The 22639-nt window shown below is 35.3% G+C and overlaps 1 protein-coding gene across 1 annotated transcript in view; it reads left to right on the top strand.

Annotated features, from left to right (window-relative positions):
• Window positions 1-22639, top strand: part of LOC130573140 (sodium channel protein type 5 subunit alpha-like) — a 33597-nt gene extending 10958 nt beyond the window's left edge. Inside the window, 16 exon segments of the mRNA XM_057365372.1 lie at window positions 3335-3437; window positions 3801-4030; window positions 4157-4309; window positions 4695-5048; window positions 5767-6219; window positions 7457-7576; window positions 7984-8098; window positions 8749-8903; window positions 10652-10865; window positions 12330-12418; window positions 13445-13699; window positions 14588-14641; window positions 15564-15705; window positions 17646-17746; window positions 18550-18814; window positions 21498-22639. Coding sequence (XP_057221355.1) covers window positions 3335-3437; window positions 3801-4030; window positions 4157-4309; window positions 4695-5048; window positions 5767-6219; window positions 7457-7576; window positions 7984-8098; window positions 8749-8903; window positions 10652-10865; window positions 12330-12418; window positions 13445-13699; window positions 14588-14641; window positions 15564-15705; window positions 17646-17746; window positions 18550-18814; window positions 21498-22639 — 3945 coding nt within the window.

The raw sequence follows: 22639 nt of genomic DNA, 5'->3' as shown, positions 1-22639 counted from the left end.
GTTGTGCTGCAGAAAAAAAAATGTATAAAATTCTGAAGTTTTAGTGGTTCCCTAAAGAACTAACTATTTAAAAAAAAATTAATTATTTTTTTGTTCAGACAGCTAATTCTGTCTGAATTTGGCTTAAATTTAGGGTAGGGTTTAGTTCAGAATGAAGAATTCTGATATTAGGGGCACGATTTKCTTGTCTGACTTTAAACATTTGGTGCCAGTTTAGATGCTCTTGCATATGTTGGATATTCCAGATACTTTGCTGTCTGTGGCACATCTTCCAGCACTGTGTGGCTATCTCAAGTAAATTGCAGCATCTCAAGTGTTGCCATATTCCTAGATTTAGGAAACTGGATAGTGCCCCAGGATTTGTTATGTTTTGTTTTGGTTTGGGTTTTTTTCTGCAGGTTTTTACATGTGTTTTAGGTTCTAAACTTCCAGAGTCAAGTGGAGATTTAGTTTTTTAAGTCACAAATTGATATTTAGTGACATTAGAGCTTTTCTAGAGTTTTATTTGGCTGTCACCTCCTCTATGGAGGGGCACAGATGTTATGTGCCATGTCTGAGACTGTGAATGCCTCAGGTACCAAATGTCTCAATAGAGCATTTCAAGTGGCTTCAGAAATGCACATGAACAAATTAAACATGGATATCTGAATATTAGGCTGAATCATACTATTTCACATCCTGTTTACAGCAGTGACTTCTGGCACCTCTACTGATCACTCCTTTTAAAATCCATTAAGAAATTTCTATTAAGACTTGTTATTCTTACTTTGCTTAATTTTGGAGATTTTTTTCACAGTACCTTTGACATTGACAAAATACTGTATCTGCTGGAAGACTGTACTGCATTTAATCTTTCTCTGATTCTTTGCAAATATCTTAATTTAGATATCCATATTTAGATATTTTAATCTTGAATTGAATCTTCCAAAATAATTCTCAGGCAATTATCCATATTACTTAATTATTTTCAACAATATCAAAAATAAAGCTTTTAATGCCTTTAAACTGGTTTAATATCATGACATATTCTCTCTTGCTTTTGGGAGAACCATGAGAATTGCTCCATCCATTTCAGAGAAAAAGGAGATTTTCCAGAGCAGAACTAGAAGTTTCAAGTTCCCTTTGTTTGAAAAGTAGGGGAGTCTTTCTCAGACATATAATCCAAGCTAAAATTGATTAAATTCTCATTCTGACAGMCAGCATGGTCAGATTTTCTTCTAGCTTCCATAATCCTAGCTGTAATAAATTATATATCTGAACTGAAGGAGCCCAAGTCACCCCCTCGACAGCAACTGCCACCTGTCATCTCCTTAGCAAAGTATTTGCTTCTTGTAGTGTTATTAATGTTTCCCCTGCTGTGTTAAGAATATAATTCAATTTTGTGATTTAGTCTGGTTGTGCTGCCCTTAAAGGAAATGCTGTGTMACAGCCCTTGGTAGTGTTTTATTGYACCTCTTCAGAAATAAAACAAAAAGGTATTTTCATAACAAGTGCTATTTCTTTTGTAAGTATAAAAATCACTTCCTATGTCTGATTATTCATATTTAACTTTATTCTTTTAAGTCTGTGGTTATGTTGGAGGAGWTGACAGAGGCAGGAGATAAATTTGGATTATTTGCTAGATCTTACTTCTCCAAAGCTACAAAGTCTGCACARATGGATGCCAAATGTAATCTGGATTTTTAAATCACAGAAATAATGTCTTCAGACCCTTTCCAAGGTCCCTTCCCCTCTCTGTGTGCAGGGAATGGCCAAGTTCTGAATATCTCTAGAAAACCTAGAGCATGATCCAAGCAATGTGTAAGCTGCTCCARTGTAGATTTTTACCTTTAGTCAAATAAGTGTAATCTGCAACAAACATAGCAGTTTGTTCCAAGTTATGGCAACTACTGATAGTACAAGCTCTGCTGCAAGTGAAGATTCCTCAAACAATGTTGTCTCTGCTTTCATCACAAAAAGAGGCTAAAGGTGCTAAGTCAAACAAAAAAGCAGATTGTGTAGAAGCTTTTTGGCAGGACAACATCAATTTATAAACACTTGRCTATTCCTCCAGGGCACATTCCTATTTTAAATCCCAATTGGTCAGAGGGCTTCTCATCCCCAGTTATTTCCTTCATCTAAAGATCAATGAGCAGCAGTAACCAGTTCAGTGTTGGTGAATATCCTTGTCCTTTCCAAAAGTACAACTCTGAAAGCTTCTGAACAGCTCTGAGCTTCAACAAGAAGACTGAGAGTTTTAGTCGACTGGTACACAAATTTTTCTTTTTTTTCTGAGACACCAAACCTTAGAAAAAGGAATGAAAGGACAAATTGCACTGGTCAGTATGGGAACAGTCTTGTTGAGCCTTTTAGATTCAGAAAAAACACAGAAAGTAGAATGAACATTTTAGCACTATTATAAATTAATTTTATGTGTCTCTTCTATGACAGTTCTATCAGCTAAGTTTTGCTTAAATTTTCATTAAAATATCAGAGTGGCAAGAAGAAATATTTATTATTAAACTCCTAAGGCCAAAGATTCATTCCCTGAAGAACARTTTTACAGAATATTCTAATAAAAATCACATTATAAAAGTTTGAAGTCACATTGTTTTACATTTTTATTCATTTATTCTTCCCAAAAAAGAAAATTAGGCAGTTGTGCTAAGAGAGAATACTAAGTTACTGTGCTTTGTGATGTGGTCAGTCTGTCCACTCCCAGTCTGTCAGATCCCTTGTCATCTGGTGGTTTTAATGAGCACAAAAGTAGTCCTATTCCTAGTTTTAGGCAGTTYAGTGTTAGGTAGATCTTGATAGGCTTCATAGGGCAGGAAACCCCAATATTTTTATTAACTCTGTGACTATTTTTCATTTTAATAAATGATTATTTATCAATAATTGGTAGTTAAATAGCCARTAGTTCATTCAAATTCATGTTTAGTGTTCTTTTTATCTGTTGTTTTTATCATTCYATGGAAAGATGGAAAGATGGAATTATTCTTTTCCCTTGCTCCCTGTTAATGTTTCTRTGCTTCTTATATAATGTTATTATTGCTGATTAAATATTTTCAGAAGGAAACAAAYTTCTTGAAAAATGGTACTGATTTTGATGAAATATCCTTTGTCTTCAAAGGAAACACCTGATATTGTTACATTTTTTTGTTTTACTTGTTTTTTTTTTAGCAAGTTAAATGTTTACTACAATGTGTATTTGAAAAGGTATATTTGTCTCATGCCAGACATAATTTTTGTATTGCAATTTGTATTGTATATTTTTATTGTAATATTTTTGTTGTAATTATTGTATATTCATGTTCTGCTGTTATATTATTTTCTGCTCTCTTTCTAACCAAAGAGGCAGATCCTGCTGTCCTATGAGGTGTCAATGGATGCTATCAGCGATCCTGTCCGAAGACAGAGGTTAATGAGTGCAGCCACAATTCTTACAGATAATTCAAGTAAGTAATTCTTTCMTCTTTTCCWGTGGTGAGTGTGTAACTCGACCTGAAACATCAAATTGTCACTAAYAGCATTGTTTTTAAAGCCTCTAGGGGAAATTACTCTGCAAAATGTAAATTTCAGTAAAGAAAATATTCTCATATCTCATGTAATTGTACCTGTARCTTGCAATTACCCAGGGTAAATTTTGCCTGACCTTTAATAGTCAGTGATTAGTTTGTGCAGAATGAGCTAAATAATCTTTTTCAGTGATGCCATTCTGCTCATGTGAAAGTGACTTTTCARTCTTTTCTATGACTGATTTTCTCCTTGTTCTGTGATATTCTACAAAGGATTATTCACTTTCCCTCTTTGTCTGCCAGAGTCAAAACTGAACCTTCCTACATTTTGGAARCGTTTCCCTCAAAAGTATCTGATTTGGAATTGTTGTCCATTCTGGAGATCTGTCAAAGAGAAGATGAAAWTGGTAATTTTGAATCCATTCGTTGATCTCTTAATCATGGTTTGCATTATCTTGAATACCTTATTCCTGGCTATGGAGTACCCTGGCATGCGACCAGGTTACCAACGACTGATTTCTCTAAGTGACAAGGTAAGCTGGGTCTGTGTTAGGGTAAAAATGGAGTTAAAACTCTGTATTTATGTACTGGGACACTCCCATAAGGAGACAGACTTCTTCAATAACTTTTCTTCCGGAATTTCGTTTTTGTCTTTCCAGGTCTTCACCCTGATTTTTACCGTAGAAATGATCTTGAAAATCGTTGCTCTGGATCCTTACTACTATTTTCAGGAAAAGTGGAATATTTTTGATAGCTTGGTTGTTCTGATTGGCCTAGCGAGCTTTAGAACAAACCTGTCACCGTTCAGGCTGGTAATTATTTATTCATTTTTAAAAATACATATATTGTATAGATTTGTATAAGTTTGAGTGAAATATCCTCACATTATTTAACTGATTTATCTGTTAAATCTGCTCTCTTTGTTGATAAATAGTAAGACAAAATGAGCTTTTAATTGAAGTGAATATTAAATTAATTTGGAGGCTGCTTTTGATAGTTCTCTGTCCTCAGTAACATTAGCCATCTGATCTTAAGCATAGCACTTTCACATCAAAYGATTAAAAGTCTTTCTTTGGTGGAAAAATTATATTACTGCAGTAAAGGCATCAGAGTAAATGCAGGCTCTGGTTTTCATGTTTGCTGTTGTATCCAGGCTGGTTTTAACATTTGCTTTTTCCTCTTGTKTTTAATTTACAGCTCAGGATCTTCAAATTGGCAAAGTTCTGGCCAGCCTTAAATACTCTTATGAAAATMATTCTAAACTCATTTGGTGCTCTGAGTAACCTCACTCTGGTTTTGGCGATCACTGTATTTATTTTTGCTGTAGTAGGAATGCAGTTTTTGGGCAGTGATTATGAGGAAAATGTCTGTAAAATAAACACCAGTGGCAAATTACGCTGGCATATGAAGGATTTTAGTCACTCTGTCCTGATTATATTCCGAATATTATGTGGAGAATGGATTGAAACTATGTGGGAATGTATGGAAGTGGCTGGAGAAAGGAAATGTCTCACCATTTTCTTGCTTGTCCTGGTGCTAGGAAACCTGGTGGTGAGTTTCAAGACATTTTTCTGTCCCTACTAAATGCATCCAGTTACTTTTTTTTTTTTTTTTTTTTTTTTTTTTGAGGCAAACTATAAAGTATTTCCTTTATTCTCTTTTCTGGATGTCACTTGACATACAGTTTTGTTCTGTCTCTTTTTTTCCCTTTTCCCCAGTTTTTCTACCTTCTACCCAGCACATAGAAGTGCAAAGCTTGTGATAATTTGGTGTCTGATGTCTTCATCCTTTGTGTTCATGGGACTGAATAAGCAAACTGTTCAGTTCTTTTAATCCTTCACAATTTGCTCTTATGTTGTCAAAAGTTTACAGTACCCAGATTTTCAAGTTTCTATGACATATACTAGATCTAATGTAAATATACTGGAAGACAATRTATTTTTCATCTGATTGATTTGTTGGGCTGTACCAGACCCTTTTTGATGGTGGTATAATTAAAATTCATCTTTGCCTGCTGATTTTCTCTTTATTTCTCATCCATTATGGACATCAGATTGTGTGAATATATATTTGATTATACCCAAACTCTTGCTTCCATCCTTTTTTTTTKCTGCCATTCCTTCCAGAAGGAGGCATATMATGTTATAACAATATTCCAGTGTAGTAGTAAATAATTTGTTTGAAGTTGTTAATGAAAGCAAGTYTGAGGGTCTCTGAAATGTCTTTTCTGTTAGCAGTAGTGTCTCCTACTTACTTTAACTATTTTAAGGTGCTCAACTTGTTCATTGCTTTGCTGCTGAGTTCATTCAATCACGACAGCCCAGAGGGACAAGAGGAGCCCGGAGAAGGGACTAATTATCAGATTGCCATTGCACAGATTCGCAAGAAACTGAAGGCTGTGAAAGCCAGAATTTGGAATCGCTGCTGCAAAAGAATGAGAGGAAGCATCAGAAGAACAAACGAAAAGATGACTTTGGCACAAGTTTCTGGCAAAGGCATAGAGGTTACTAATTATGCCATGACAGATGTCAGAAAATATATAGACAATAGCTGCTTTGAYATAGAGTGTTACCATATGGAAGAGAGCTCCTCACTAGCAAGGAAATAYGAAGAAATTTTAACCAGCGACAGAACCTGTGTTCCCATCACAGCAGCAGAGACTTACACCAACGAAGGTGGTGGTGGGCACATTTTACACACAGCTGCAGAATACAGAAAACAGGTAAGAAATAGTGATACTTGAAAAATTATTGTGACTTGCTTCTGTAAATATAATGTCAAAGATTCAACTGTAAATATTAACCTTTCTTTCATTTCTGACAGTTTACTTCCTTCGTTCTTCTAGTACAAGGGCTACCAAATAGTTCTGGTTATTCAATGAAATGTTGAATATTCACTTTTTCATTGTTCTCCTTGTTGATAGCCRTAATTCTGCTTTTGACTGTTTTGTTTCCATTTATTACTGTCAATTGAGAAATTGAATTTAAGCAGGAGAGGCATTCTTTCTTTTTGTCTCCTTTGCCTTACACCTGGTCTTTTTGAAAGGCAAGCCTATTGTGTTGCTTATATGTTACTTCTCARTTGCACGGAGTTCAAAGGGAATACAAATAAAAGCTGCACCTTAAAAAAATTCTTAGGATTGTGTTTGGTTTTTTATTAATGACCTGTTCACCTTCATGGCACTTTTGATTCCCCTTTATAGCTCTTCATTTTGCTGTGTTGCACAGGATAAAGCTCAGGTCTTTTTGAGTGTGAGACATTTGTATTCCCATGACAGCTCAGTCATCTAGGGATACTGGAGATATTTCAGGTRTCTCTCACATTCACATGGGATTGTCAAATATGGCTCAGGAGCCAGAGGAACTCTTTTCACAGAATCACARAACTGTTAGGGTCGGAGGGATCTCTTTTTGGATGGATTAGCACGTGGTCAGTCTCTAGGTGGATGCTAGGATCCAGTTTCTACASTTTTGGTTCTATTAGGAAGCATCATCAGTGGACTATCTTAGGGCAATTTCTCAAAGAAGCAAAAATTGCTGGTCACCTTAGAATCATCTGTGGCTGTTTCAAATATCTTGCCCATAAGCACAGAAACTCATTCCCTGCTGCAGTGGAATCTTCTATTTCTTGTAATCTGTAGAGGCAAAAGGACTGAGAACWGGTTCTGATCACTTAGATCTTCTGTCTGAAACTGGAAGCATSATTCTTTTACAAGCATTTTAGGGAAACCACGTAATTATTTATAAAAAGACAAACTTGCCAGTGAAAGATTCTCTGCCTGTGCCAGAGGGGTTAAAMCCACATAATCTTTAAGGTCCCTTCCAACCGAAACACCCTAATTTRTGATTATATGTTTCTAAACTTTATGGATGTTTTACATTCTATTAAATAATTTTGCCTTGTAAGAATTTGCCTTACAAGTTGTGGAAAAATCAACTGGTTTACATTATTACATGCAGGGAGGCAGATCAGGACACAAAGAACAGTGGCAGAACTCAAACAGCTTCAAGCAGGTTTCTGGGACTTCTGAAACTGTAAATGTTTCCACAGTAACACACCCAAAGAAAGAGCAAAATGAGGTAATTATAACTTTTATCATTTTGTGGAAAATGCTGGGCCTTCTCCTCTTCATGCATTTTGAGACATGATTTATATCTCTAGAAATGGATTGACCTGTTTTGAAGAGTTTTCTTTAAAACTTTAGCATAATATCTTTTCTAAACATTTCCCTTCYTGCAAGTCCAATGTAGATGACTAAAAGAAACCAAGAAACTTATTAAATCAAAGCGATGGAAACAAAGAGTAAAGATTGGCCTTTTCTATCCTATTATTTATAACTCWTTTTGGTAATTCAGCAACATTAAGGTAATTTATACACTGCAGATCTCTTTTGGGGGGAGAGATGACAATTTTAATTTATTTTAGTTTTGTTAACCTCATTAATGAAAAGCAAATAAATTTCATTCTTTCTCATTCTCCTGTGCAGAAACATCGGTCTGTTCGTAGCATTTCTGAAGCCAGCTCTGTGGATCCAGTTGCTCTTCTGGAGATGTTTTCCCAGACTAAAGACTCACAGCTGCCTAACGACTGCTTTGCAGAAAGTAGGAATCTTTTTTTGTTTGTTTTGTATTGCACTAATGCCAAATGAACCTTTGTTAAAAAACATCCCTTTSAAACATGTCCAGATCAGCAGGAACTCTTTGCCTGCTCGTCCCATCACRGATATCTGCCTTTGATCACCTGAACATCTTAGACTCCATTGKCTCTCATGGTTCAATCCTTCTGCCTTTACAGATTAAGGAAGAGTGTTTCTGGTGCAGAGCAGGGAACAGAGAGCCCAATTGTAATGTTTCTGCAGCTTAATGAAGTCAAATAATCAGTAAAAATAATACTTTACTAACCTGTTCATATGGTAATAACTCTTCAAAATGCAGAAAGAAAAAATGCAGAAAATAAACACACTTTTAGATAGAAGTAAATGCTTCTTTTGTGCCCATAAGCCTTTCTGCAGAAGGGCACAAAACTTTGTTTTTGACATGTATGTGTTKCTCTATTAAAAGAAATTATTCTGGCCTACAAATTTTGTCTTTTCTTTAGCTTCAGGTAATTTCAACCACAGCAGCACCTCATAGGTAAAAGAACACATTCTTCCTATAGTCTGTAAAAGCTGTGTTTTAGATGTTTTTTACTTTTTTGATTCCATGTCTCAACAACTTCCAWTGTACCAATACGCTGTTCTCTGTCTTTTCAGGTTGTGTTAAGTGTTTCCCAAGTTGTGTAGTGGATATCACTAAGTCTCCAGGGAAAACTTGGTGGAACTTTAGGAAAACCTGCTACAGAATCGTTAACCATAGCGGGTTTGAATATTTTATGGTTTTTATGATAGTATTGAGCAGCGCAGCACTGGTAAATTTAATTTACTTTCTCTAATTTTGAATTAATTGTTGTCTGTAAAGGAGTAATATTTAATTGACTTCTACTATGACATTCCTTTCTCCAGGGAGAGACAAGAGTGTAATAAATGTATTCCTTAGAAATTATAATACTTTCCCCCACTTGGATAAGGTATTTAAATATATGGAATTATAGTTCCTCATTGAACATAGTTCTTTACACTTTTGTGTAAAGGCAAATACAAAGCTAAACTAGAGTGAAATTACTTAAGAAAGCTTGGAAAAAAATAAKAACACTTCTAAATTTGTAAAGCAAACTAACTGCTTAGTAAAGCTGTAGATTCAAAATCACCCAAACATTATGATCAGAATCTAAAAGTGAAGGTGGCTGTAAACTGGTGGGTAAGGTAATGTTTCATTGCTGCTCTTGTCATATCCACTTCCACTGAAGAATAAGGGAAGATTTATTTTATTTGAAAGCATATTCACTCTACACTGGAAGTATTTTGTTAAATAAAATRTTATATAGTACAGAAGGAACATAACCAAATAGTCTGAAAATGATTTATATGGTAGATGTCAGAATTTCCAAATAAAATCAGTTCTGTGTACATTACATTCAGTTTGTTCACTGAACCATAGATTTGAACCCTCTGCTTTAAAATTCCTCTGACAAAATCTCCAAGGGAACTCCCTGGGACTCCAGTGAGGGCTCCTCTGTGTTCATGGGAAACCAAACTGAAGCGTGGAAGGAAACGGAGTTATTTTTTAACATACTGTAGGATCCAGATAAATTGAATAAAAAGTTAGATGATACACAGGTGCAAAATGACAAACAAGTAACAATTTCTTGTCATCAAAGMTGTTTTGTGGTGTTCAGAACTTTTGCATTTGTAAGATAGTCTCGTCCTCTTAAAAAAAGAGACTTGTCCCTTTTTTGTTTGTTTATAAAGCTGTCTGATACGAAATTTTCACAACTAGCTAAAATAAAGGGAGACCAAACCATCACTCCATGTCCATGGCTTGTAGTGAATTTAAATTAAATGGTGTTTACAGAAGGAATRCTCAGAAAAGCAGGGGAGAAGTGGATGAAAGGAAAAATACAGACAATGCCAAAGGCTCAGTKAGGAAATAATGCAGGTGTTAAAAGGAATTTGGAATAGATTTGCAATAGAAAWAAATTAAATTAACAAGGAAGCAAATACATTAAACATAAACACTGATGTGAAGAACGGCAGTCAATGAGAACATTTTCCTAAAACTTCAAGGTCAAGGTTTAGATGGAAAAACATKCAGCTCCAGGAATGAACAGTTCCAGATAAGGTGTTTGTCAAATTTTTCCATATCTGTATTACAATACTGCAGGATGACTCAAGATGACTCATTTGGAAGGTCAGAGTCTGACAGACGTTGGTTAATGTATTTAAGTCGAGCTTTTTCATGAAGATTTTTAGAACAACCCCTTCCAAATTATCAACTACCCTGAGAAGCCAAAATTTGATATCCACAATTAATAGCCGCCAGACATTTTTTTAAGTATTGGACATAAAATCCTGAAAGTATGTGGTTTTTCAATCGATGTGAAAATGCGATTGTACTTACTTTAAAATTTAGGTTTTTTCTTCTAAGTATAAAACTAAGTGGTAGTTGGCCATAATTTAATATTAAATGATTGTTATAAGCCAAACTCTGCATTCTTGTGCATTAAAAAAATAATATTCCATAAAACTACTATTTTAAAACTGAATTCTGAAATTCCAGGCATTTGAAGATATTCATCTGCAGAAGAGGCAAAAAGTGAAAATTATCCTAGATTATGCTGATAAGATATTTACCTACACCTTTTTTACGGAGATGCTTCTRAAATGGGTAGCTTATGGTTTGCACAGTTATTTCACAAATTCCTGGTGTTTGCTTGACTTCATCATTGTGTGTGTAAGTATTATATTCAGCTGGTCATACATTTTAATTTTTGATATTTCAATCTAGAGAACTACATGTTAAATTCTGATTATAAATAAATGCAAATGTAAAAGACAGCTTCCAAAAGCTGAAAAAACCTTCAATCCAAAGAGGCTTTAGGACTTAAAAGGGAAATTGTCAACAAAAATCAAGAAGTTGCATGAGAAAATTTTGTTTGGTATCACCATCATTGAGGACCCTAATGGCTCTCTCTAAGAGYAGAAAGAGAGTTCCATAAGTAATCAGAAATAAAACTAAAATGAGGAAATAAAGACAATAAAAAATGTGAATCTACTGGCAGTTCYGGAYTAGATGATCTTAAAGGTCCCTTCCAACCCAAACYATTATATGATTCTGTGACTTTGGCATTTAGAAACAGAAAAAAARAAGAGTTGCTTCTTTGAAATAGAAGAAATTTAGATGTTAAGGAAGTTGAAATGTATTGTAAAAATAATTTATCAGGGAGTTAAAGGTAGGGAAACGTCTCTTGTTTTGCACATCCCTAAAGAGAAATGCTGAAATCACCACGAATGAGATAAGTGCTGTGTTGAATACATATATAGTTACTCTGAATTTAGAAAATGTTAAATATTGTGATCTTACCATATAAAAATAATACATTTCTGGTTGTCTACATCAAACTGGGATGGTGCTGAAGTTAAATATTCTAAAATAAGGACATCTAATCAACTGACTTTTAAGATCAAAGTAACTACTTGATAGCCTCAGAATAGTCAGTGTTGAAAGTTGTGAAGTATTAGGAAATTTCAACAGAAAGATCTAATATTATGACTATTTATAAGGAATATACATTATGACTTTAGGAATTACAGTTTTCTAATGCAAATACCAGTCGAAAACAGAGGATAACCATAGACATATCCAATGGCTGAACAATGGGACAACAGATTCAAATAGGAAGGCACAAATCATGAACAGTGGAAAAACATAATTTCTGAAATGATTTTTTAATGTATTCATTTCTCTCTTAGAAAGATTTTAAGTGAAGACTGGATATATTTTTGAAAATAATTTTGTTTACCATATCACCATCCTAAGTCATGATAAAAAATTACTGTTACTTTTGAGAAGAMCTGTAGAAAGTGAGAATATTTCATTTGAATAAACTTTTCTGGTCTTGTAGTATAAGAAAGGATCATAGTTACCAATTTAATTGTTAAAGTGGCACTAAAAATTATATGAACCATTTTTGTTAAATAAACAGAAAAAAAAACAACTAGAATGAATTCCATTTTTTTCATATATTAGAGAAGAATGAAGTAAAATTATATTACAATAACTTTGAATGTCTATCTTCTTAATTTTACTTACTGGACAAAAATACTGTAACATTCAGCTTGTAATTGTCTACTAACACAAAATTTTGTATGCAGTTTAATAAWTCCTGTTCCAATTCAATGAACACAGCTGTCCTTTGTTTCCTGGGGGAGAAATTCTGTTTCTGAAGACCCATCACCTTGTTCCTCTGGGACCAGCTTGAAATCTCTCAGGACTTTGAGAGCACTGAGGCCTCTTCGAGCTTTGTCAAGATTTGAAGGGATAAAGGTAATGATATTGGCGGTCTGGGTGAATGTTTTGTAATAGGTGCTTTTGAAATTTTTGTGACATTTATGACTTGAATGCCTGTTTTGGGGCTTGATGGCATTAAGATGGTTTAGAATTGTCTGTTGCATCTTATACTTGTTGCTTTGAAACAATACCTAACACTTCCACAGGAATTTATCAGTACAAATGAAAAAGGAAATTAAATTATTAAGTTCTACCAGGAGCAATTATTACATATAGTGATGTGAACACTGGAACATTTTTTCATGTGCCTGATTTCAGKGTAGTGTGCAGAACAAACTAAACAAGAATTCTGTTAGACTTATAGCTTTCTGGAACCTGTTCTTGTTTTATTTTAGACATGGAAAAATTTCATCCAATGTACTTGGGAAATTCTTCTGAAATAAATGAATGTGCTTGAAAATAATGGGAACCATTTTAAATTAGTTGTGAATAGATAAGAAGCTATTTACAGAGTTACTATAGAAAACAAACTCTAAYATGAGGGAGAAATCTGTGCTGTGAAAGTTGCAGCTTATCAATCTTCATGGCTTAACAAGTGTAGTGACCACAGTTGTCCTCATTTTTTTCTCATTTTCTGAGGCAAGACATTGGAAACTGGGAAAATAGATTCATTAAATCTTTGCTKAAGTGGAATTTACTCCCTTTTGTAACACCTTCTTGTAATTCCTCTTCTTCAGACTATGTGGTTAAMTCAACTCCCCTTGACAGGTTGCCTAGACAAGCTCCTGTGCCAAATTTTGGATTCTCCAGGGTGGATCTGAAAGACAATAACCCTTTAAACCAATTAATACCAGAAGAACTTCTTTTAACTCAATTGTAAAAGCTGCTCTGAGTGAACTTGAAGTCTGTAATCTTTAAAGTCAGTGAGGAGAATTAAAAAACAGTATAAATCATCTGGCCTACGTTACATCACAGAATGGATATGGAAGAAGTAAAAATCAGTGGCTTTTGGGAAAAATGAGTTATTGAATGCAAGTAATTAATTATTTTCATTCATTTAAGGTTGTTGTGAATGCACTCTTCGGAGCCATCCCCTCAATCTTCAATGTTCTGCTGGTCTGTGTTGTCTTTTGGCTCCTCTTTAACGTTCTAGGAGTAAAATGGCTTGGAAAAAGATTTTGGAAATGCATACTCAAGAAAGGAGATATTGGACTCATCCATAACAGAAATGATTGTATTTCCTAYAATGGCACATGGACAAATAATGCTGTAAATTTTGATAATGTTGGCATGGGATACTTGGCTCTTCTGCAAGTGGTAAGTTTTATAAAAACTTTTTTTTGTTTTCTTCAAGGCATGGGTTGAGCAGCCCAGCCAAGGGACACCACTGTGCTTCGGTTTATCTCACTGAAACTGGGGAGTTTTTAGCTATCATATATATTTTCCTTATCTATGGTTGCTCATTTCCTCTGAAAAAAACATTGAACATATGCAGCCTTGTGTTAAAATCAAGAACTCTGTTTCATGGGTTTTCARTTTTGTTTTAAATTTCATTTAATTATTAATTAAAAAACTAAGCCTGTAATTGTCTCTGTTTTACTGGATTTAAAGTTATTTTTGTTTTCTCTGGTTCAGAGTRGGCAAGAAAGAAAATTCATGGGCCRATTTATTTATAACTATGTTTTCTTTTGTTGAAAAAGTCATAAAGTGTTGGGATGCTAATTTATAGAGTTCCCTAATATCACAACAAAGGAGAGAAAGGCATTTTTTTAAAAAGTGTCTGTTATTCCTGWGTCTTTTGTAGATGAAGTTATTTGCTTTGAATCCTCCAAAGTGGTCTAGATTGATAAAAATTGCACTATGGAATTTTCTGCTATTTTCTTAGAAATTGCTTTTATCCTCTCAGGTTATATTTGCTAGTTTGAAACTTTTACTGTTCTTTTTTTTACAAACACTTTGATTTAACAAGAGTTAACATTAAAATGCATTTGATATGAATTATGAACTTCTTTTTGTTTTCTTTTCAGGATATATATTTTTTCCCTTTACTAAACTCCAGTGAATCATATTCCCAAACAGATCTTTAGCATTCAAACATATTTTTTATACAACACTGCTTATTTTTTCCACAGCAAATAACACATTTATATTCACTAAAGCTAATTTTTTTCTTAGTGATAATAAACTGAATGCATTTTTTTTCAGGCAACTTTTAAAGGTTGGATGGATATTATGTATGCAGCAGTGGATTCACGTGAGGTACGTCACTAAAATGAAATTTTTGTTCTTTTCCCTTTTCTTTTTCCCCTTTCTATCCATGCAGTTAATTTTTCAGGTCTATTTGGAGTATCAAGTCAATAATACAGGTGGATGGGTGCATCAAACTAYGCAAGGAAACAAATATTGGAGTACCAGGTATCTGAAATTTAGATAAAAGAAGCTGGTCACAATAGTTAYACCACACAAAAAGAGGGCAAGATAATATTACATTTTGTAGAAGTTGTGATTTGGAAACAGAATAGGAAAGGTCTAGGAGGCACTGTGCCTCTGAAGCAAATTTTCTTCCTTTTTAAACATGTGCAGTAAAATCGAAACAGCCTGCAGCTTTAGCAGTTATTTCAGGAGGTTTTCTTCCCTGTATTTGCCATCCTCACTATTTCTTCCCCATTTGCAWGTGCTATTTCTCACTCCCATATTGGTACAGTGTGTTTTAACTTTTYTATGTTTAGTTGACTTTGGATTTTTCTCACTCATTTGATCTCTGTACTCTTGACTGTAGTTAAATAGCTGCGCATTAACAATATTGTTCCTTGGAGGGCTGGTTAAAAGCTGCTTCTTGCCTGGGATAACATTCCAAAGGATTGAAGTTCACCAYTGGGTTTAGTCTGAGCTGGTTTTCTAATCAGGGCATTCATAAGATCCCTTCTGATTGAAACTGAGTATTTATTACTTAAAAATTTGCTAGGGCAGGATTTGACTTTGTCATTATCTTTATAAACAGTAACAAGAAAGAATAAGACAGCTGTTCTACTTGTACATCTAGATAAAGGTTTAAATGTGTGGAAATAATTTATCCCTCATGACAGTAAGAGGATSTCCTATAATAATTTTGGAAATTAGAAAGCTGTGATTATATTTTTACCAATATTGTTTTTCTGGTTTAATTTTTTTTTTATAACAGATCGATGATCAGCCAATGTTTGAAGCACGCTTATCCATGTATGTGTACTTTGTGGTTTTCATTATTTTTGGATCTTTCTTCATGCTGAACCTTTTCATTGGAGTGGTAATCAGCAATTTTAACCAGCAAAGGAAAAAGATAAGTACTGCATAAGCAAACTCAGAGTCTCCTGTAATTCCAGTTTGATTAGATGAATGCTGGTTTGACATCTAGATGTCTACCACTTTGAAATAACTATTTGACCAGATAAATTTAAAATAAGAACGTTTCAAACGAAGTTTTGAAAGCAGGAATCCCCTCTTCCTCAAGGCTTTTATCTGTAAATTCTGTTTTCCTGTTAAGTCCTTCATTTGTTCTAAGTTGACAACATGGAAGAAGGAGTGAATAGCTTTGGAAATGAGAATCCAAAAACGTTATGTACACTTTGCTACAGGAGAGTGGAACTCTTTTCTTCGGCTTTGAAGATTAGTTTTGGGGAGCAGAATAATCCTTCTTGCTAAGAGTAAAAACCTCACAAAAGTGAACAGGGTGATCAAGAAACACTCATGGAAAGACTGACCCCTGCTTTCCTCATAAAGAACCTTGAAAAGGYCTTGTTAATCAGAACTTCTTCTAAAACTAGCTGCACTTAAAAAAAGCCTTCCATTTATAAAATAAACCTACAGATTAATTTACTGGTTTTTGAAAAAATTCTGCATTGGGATCCAAGCCCTGACCCCAGGAAGAGGCTGTGTAGAAATTTAAAGGTTGCTTAATTCCCATGAAGCACTGACTTCTTCCTCGTAGTTGTTATRTTCCTTGTTCTTGTTATTCAGTATGAAATGAAAGGCAAAATCTTAGAATGGAAAGTGTAGCAATGAAAAGCAACAGTCATCCCTGCCTGGAATACTTCACCTTCCTTGTGCCAAGCTTATTTATCAAYTGAGTTCTCTCCTGACTCATTTAGGGCCTAAAGTATCCAGAATATCAAGGGAAATTGTGTCAATTAATCCACTTGGAYATTTTACAACAAATAAGCATCTTGTTCATTGAAAAAATACCACAAAATCAGACCCCAACAGGAGGTTTAGTATTTCAAGGYTCCCATTTGGAAGACAGAATCTCTACAGGAACCTTTTATTATTTCCATAGACTGACTCATACTCCAAGTGTCAAAACATTACTTCTCTTCATAGGCAGAGATAATAAAACCCACAAGAACTTTTTCTGCTCTCTGCATTTGGATAGARAAAAGATATGTAGGGACTGAGGAGCAACAGTCCAACTTCACTATAAGGATTTCCATTTATAACAAAGTCCTACTTAAAATAACCCTAACAGATAAAAAGGTTAAGTAGTTTATAAGCCTGAACATTTGCTAGAAGTTCATGTGGATGCAACACTTTTCTTTTCTAGTACATGCTGTTATTGACTTATTTTTCTTTTTCATTTTGTTCTTTCATTCCTTTTCTGCTTCTTTGGGATTTCCACTGGGATTCCATGTAGTGGAGTTAAGCAGARTTTTCAGACATCTTTCTGGAGTGATTCAAGTTGCAGATGCCCTGCTGAACGTTGATATGTRTTGTACAAAATGCTGATCACTCAATGTTTTTATGATTAATGTCTTCTGAATGCTGGGTTCAAAGTGATTGCTCAGTAATGCAGATTGTGTGGATGGTAATAACAAATTAATTGCCAGGAACCCCTGTAGAACATGGTCCAAAAATGCTTGTTCATCCTCCTCCATATACTTGCTAATCCAGCAATGTACTTCTGCTTCTACCCTTCCCAAAAATATGAAGTGTGTTACTTCTTGATGAATTTTATGTAATTTTGAAAATATTAAATAGATTTGCAAAACTTCAGAAAGGCACTCACACTTGAGGGAACTGACTTGGGGTCACTGCCTGGACTTGACTTTCATGATCAAACCCAGATCAGATCAAAGATGAAAAGGAAAAGGGGAAATGGTGAAGACACATTTGKTCTCTGCTCTCTTAGATCCCACTCATGATAGTTGTAACTTATCCTTTTTTACATAAATTCGTTGGTATTTATTTAGTTGACCTCGATTGAACAACATTATTCTTTATCTTTACTTAGGTGGAAAAGATCTATTTTTGACTGAGGAACAGAAAAAGTACTATAATGCCCTAAAAAAACTTGGATCCAAGAAACCCCAAAAACCCATCCCAAGACCATCGGTGAGACCACCTTAAGTAGAACATGACAGAAGATATAAAGATGGTGACCCTATTTAAACCCACATCAGGAAACTCAGGCATCAGGAAATAAACTTTGCATTATTGCCCCTCACATTTCTCATTCAATATAGTATTTAGATTTTACTCTTTTTTTTTAAAAAAAAATCCATCTAACACAGGTTTCTTTATGGATATTAAGCAAATTTACAACATACCTATTTATCACTTATTCAAATGAAAAAACTTCTAAAACCAGTTCCTATTAAGTATTTGATATTCATAACATGATCTTGGTTATTTAAGTTGCCTGATGTTGTTTCTGCAATGAGATTGGGTTATTACAGGTGAGAATGAATAGAGAGTAGTACGTGCCCCTTGGCTGTTATTTGCTTTTAAATAATTTTATGCTTTATTTCTTAGAGTTTCTTAAATTTAATTCCAGACCTGATTTCGCATAGTAACTACTCCGATTTTTTTCCTGCTTATGACATTTTAATTAGAATTGCTTATCTTAAAATATCTGCTTCAGTAAGTTTTTCTATTAAAAGATCAATCACAATTTACTCTGAGTATTTTCTTGCTATATATATTTTTTCTAAGCCTATGTGCTTGCACAATGCCTGAAAATACTCAGCCAAGTACTGTATGCTTTCTTTGAAGGTCTAAARAAATCACCTAAAAATGCTTCTAGTAGCTTGTTGTTAATTTATGTTAAATTCCTTTTCTAAGCATGAATTACTGATTAATATTTGAATGCAGGCTGTTTTTAGAAATGGCATTAAACAGTTCTCATTATCCCACAGAATGCGTTCCTAGGATTGCTGTTTGACATCGTATCACATAAAGCATTTGACATCACCATTGTGATTTTCATCTGTCTAAATATGGTCGTTATGATGGCAGAAAATAACCAGAATGGCACCAAGGATGTTCTTAATAAAATCAACTATTTTTTTGTGGCTGTATTTACTGCAGAATGTGTCATAAAAATACTGGCATTAAGGCAGTACTACTTTGCAAGTGGCTGGAACGTGTTTGATTTCAGTGTTGTGGTCCTTTCAATAGTGAGTAAGTATCAATCATTGCATCAAACAATGTGTCTTACCAATATTAAACCAAATTCCAGCATGAACCTACCACCTGTATAGGTTTGATTGACAAATTCCAGATCCATTGTACTTTTTCCAAGTATCTGCTAAGTGATTCCTTCTAAAATGATGTATTTTTGTTTTTCCCTAYATTTTTGCAGATTACTAAAAGATAAATGGAGGTGGTTTTTTTTTTGGTTTTTTGGTTTTTTTGTTTTTTTAAGTATAGTTGTTATTGAGGAATTAACAGAATAGGAATTTAATTCAGTAACATTTTTTCTAAGTGACTGTGCTTAAACTGTTGTTTAAAATTTAATGCTTTACATGTTACCATCTTAGCTGTTGTTTTCACAGTAAAAGTAAATTCAGGTTTGTCGTGGTTTGGATTGTGCTGAAAGTCAAAAAGCACTGCACCCACGACGTTCTCTCTCTTTCCCCCACCTGAGAGGGCAGAAGGGAGAGCAAAAGCCCAATTAACATGAAAATTTATGGCTTTCAGATAACATAATATAATTGAGAGGAAGATATGTATATGCTCCAGAGAATGGTCAGACAGGCTGAATAACTTAAGTTGCAAAATAGATTTATTACTACTAAGAATACTACCGCACCGGGGAGGGGAACAAAGATATGGAAAAATTTAAAAGGAGAAGAAAAATAAAAATGGACATTTTAAGACACCTGTTATCCTTTCCTGGGTTCCGTCTCTTTCCCAGGTCCTCCCTCTCTACCCCCCATGTCTTCCCACACACACAGGGGACAGGAATGAAAGTCTAACATAAATCAAGCTACTCATTATGGTTGTCGTCCAGCATCATAGGAGAAGCGTTCTTACAGCTCCAAGCTGTGGAAGTTCTTTTCCCAAGAAACAGTCAGTGTGTAACTGCTGATGGCGAGGGAATATTTTCTTTACCTCGTAGGAGAAAGGAAAGAATGTTCTTCAAGGCCAAACTGCGTTGTTTTGGCGGCGTAAGACCACTATCACAAATCTCCTGGCAGAGCTTCTTCTTCTTCTAAGCATCCACTTACTTCAGACATAGGGCGGGGGCATCTCCTCTTCCCTGCAGAACACATTTTCTTCTTAGCATCAACTCACTTCAAACGTCGTGGGGGGGCCAAGCCTCTTCCCCCTTTTTGGCTCCTGATCAGTTCAGTCCAGTCCTCAAAGGCCAGGTTTTTTTTCCTCAGAGCAAGGTCACTCTCCTTTTCTATACAGATCTCTCATTGATGAAATAGTCCTTTCAAGAACAACTTATTTTCTCCGTGTTCGAGAACCACAGCACAGCACAGCAACCCATCCGATCTTCTCCTTACTGTGATCTTGGGTCTCCATTTTTTTCTTACATCTCCTCACCCTCCTGCTCTGTTTTTCCCCAGTGCATGATACTAACAACTAAATACTAACAACCTAAAACTACATGGCGGCCGCCCCTATCTTGTTTTGAATTCTTCTTAAGTACAAGACAATACATCATCACAGAGATATAACTAGCCTGTGCAATTGGTCCAGGCCTGATGGGCAGCCTGACCATCAAACTCAGAGCCACAATAGATTCGCTCTAAAAGACAGGGGGTTGGGCTCCTTTTGCTGGAGAAGAAGGAGGAAGCTTCTAGAACTTCCTCACAGGAGCCATCTTTGTGGTTTCTTGGTCCCATCCCCCCACCACCAAAAATCGGACCAAGTAAAACCMTGACAAGGTTAAAAAATACGTTTRCATCAAAAGTGATAAAAATTATTTTCATTTTCTAGGGTTTCCTCTTAAGAAGGCAGAGCTCAATTGCTGATTTAGATGCTGAGGAAAATTTGGTTGCTCAGTACCATTCTAAATCTGGACCCCTATTTGTGACTGGGAAAATTATTAAAACTGGCTTGTACTTTTTTGACACCTCAGATAAGATTAGCTTATCTATTTCCTCCACRAAGGGTCATATATAGCTATAGTTTCTTGTACAGTTTATTTTGTCTGTTATTCCTACTCAGACTCAGGTCATATCTAATAATAAAGGATGGGTTTCTACTCCGGGTTTCTGCTTCTTGACTAAACACAGCAGCCCTTTACCATCCTGTACAACCCAGAAAAATTATGACTTCTTAATTCTTCCGTTTGCAATCATTTGCATTGCTACTGTGTCATTACTCTGATTGTAGGGTCACMGAATGAGGTGTTATGGGGGATAAATACTAAGAGACAATTTCCCTTTATTTTCTTCTTGCTCTTGTCTGATCTCATTCAAGCACCAGCATTAGTCAAAGTCTCACATTTAGCCTGTGGCTTAGGCCAGCAGAAGCAACAGCACTCAGACAGCACCTCAGAGACACCCCCAGAGCTTCCAACACAGGGRCTGAATGGATTTAAAAGGATTTTTTAAGTTACTTAAGCAAATAATACCTAAATTCACCCCCCATATTAGAGAAATTTGGGAGAACAGAGCTTCCAAACTATGCAAAAATCTTGATACCTCTTTCATATTGGAACATATTACAATTTTTCTTTCTTTACCTACCTTTTTTCTAAGCAGTTTCAGAATTGATGATGTTTTGTTGAGAGCAGCATAATCTGATCATTGTTACTTTGAACATCTAAAGCACAGAATATGACAAACCAAACATTAATTTGACAAACTTGACCTGACAACATTTTGTTTTCTTTTTYGTTTCAAAGGTCTTGGAGTTTCTGAAGTCTTCCGACGTTTCTTCTCCCCTACGGTTTTGAGAACTCTTCGTTTGGCACGGATTGGCCGAATCCTGAGAATAATTCGCCAAGCCAGGGGAATTCGAACTCTTCTTTTTGCATTGCTGATGTCTCTTCCTGCACTGGTCAACATTGGCCTTTTGCTTTTCCTGATTATGTTCATTTATGCCATTGTGGGCATGGCAAACTTTGCCTGTGTCCGATGGGAAGGGGGGATTGATGACATTTTCAACTTTCAAACCTTTTTTGGTAGCATTCTCTGCCTCTTCCAAATTACAACATCAGCTGGCTGGGATAGTCTTCTATCCCCTCTGTTAAAAGAATCTGACAAATGTGCTCCTAATGTAAATTTAACAGAGACAGAGAAAAATAATTGCACAAACAGGGGCTTTGGCATTTTATATTTTGTAAGCTACATCATTATATCATTTCTCATTGTTGTAAATATGTACATAGCTGTCATTTTAGAGAACTTCAGTGTTGCCACTGAGGAAAGCACAGATCCTCTTTGTGAGGATGACTTTGATATGTTTTATGAGACATGGGCAAAATTTGATCCTCGGGCAACACAATTCATAGATTATTCTGCTCTTTCAGACTTTGCAGATGCGCTGGCAGAACCTTTGCGCATCCCAAAGCCTAATAAAATCCAGCTCATATCCATGGACATCCCCATATTTAGTGGAGATAAGATTCACTGCTTGGATATCTTGCTGGCTTTCACTAAAAGGGTCTTGGGAGAAACTGGAGATTTGGAGAGCCTTGAATTAGACATGGAAGAAAAGATTGTGGCTGACAATCCATCTAAAAGTCGTTACACGCCAGTTTCTTCTACCCTTAAAAGAAAACAAGAGGAAGTGTCRGCTCTTATTATTCAAAGGGCCTTCAGGAGACATTTGAGACAACTTTCTGTTCAAAATGTGTCTTTCTCACAYCGCTGTAGACACAACAGTGCTGTCTTTGAACGAGAAATGCTGGACAAGGAAAGTCTTCTTGTGCTAAATGAAAATAATGATAGGAARGTGGTTAAACTGCGTCCTGCTTCCTCCATATCCCTCCCTTTATTTTATTATGGCTTTGCTGACACAGATAGCAATAAGCTTGACACATAA

The sequence above is a fragment of the Malurus melanocephalus genome, unplaced genomic scaffold, assembly GCF_030028575.1.
Source record: "Malurus melanocephalus ecotype Western Australia unplaced genomic scaffold, MMel_1.1 scaffold_52, whole genome shotgun sequence".
In the NCBI taxonomy this organism is placed as follows: Eukaryota; Metazoa; Chordata; class Aves; order Passeriformes; family Maluridae; genus Malurus; species Malurus melanocephalus.
This window is presented reverse-complemented; position numbering and strand designations above follow the sequence as displayed.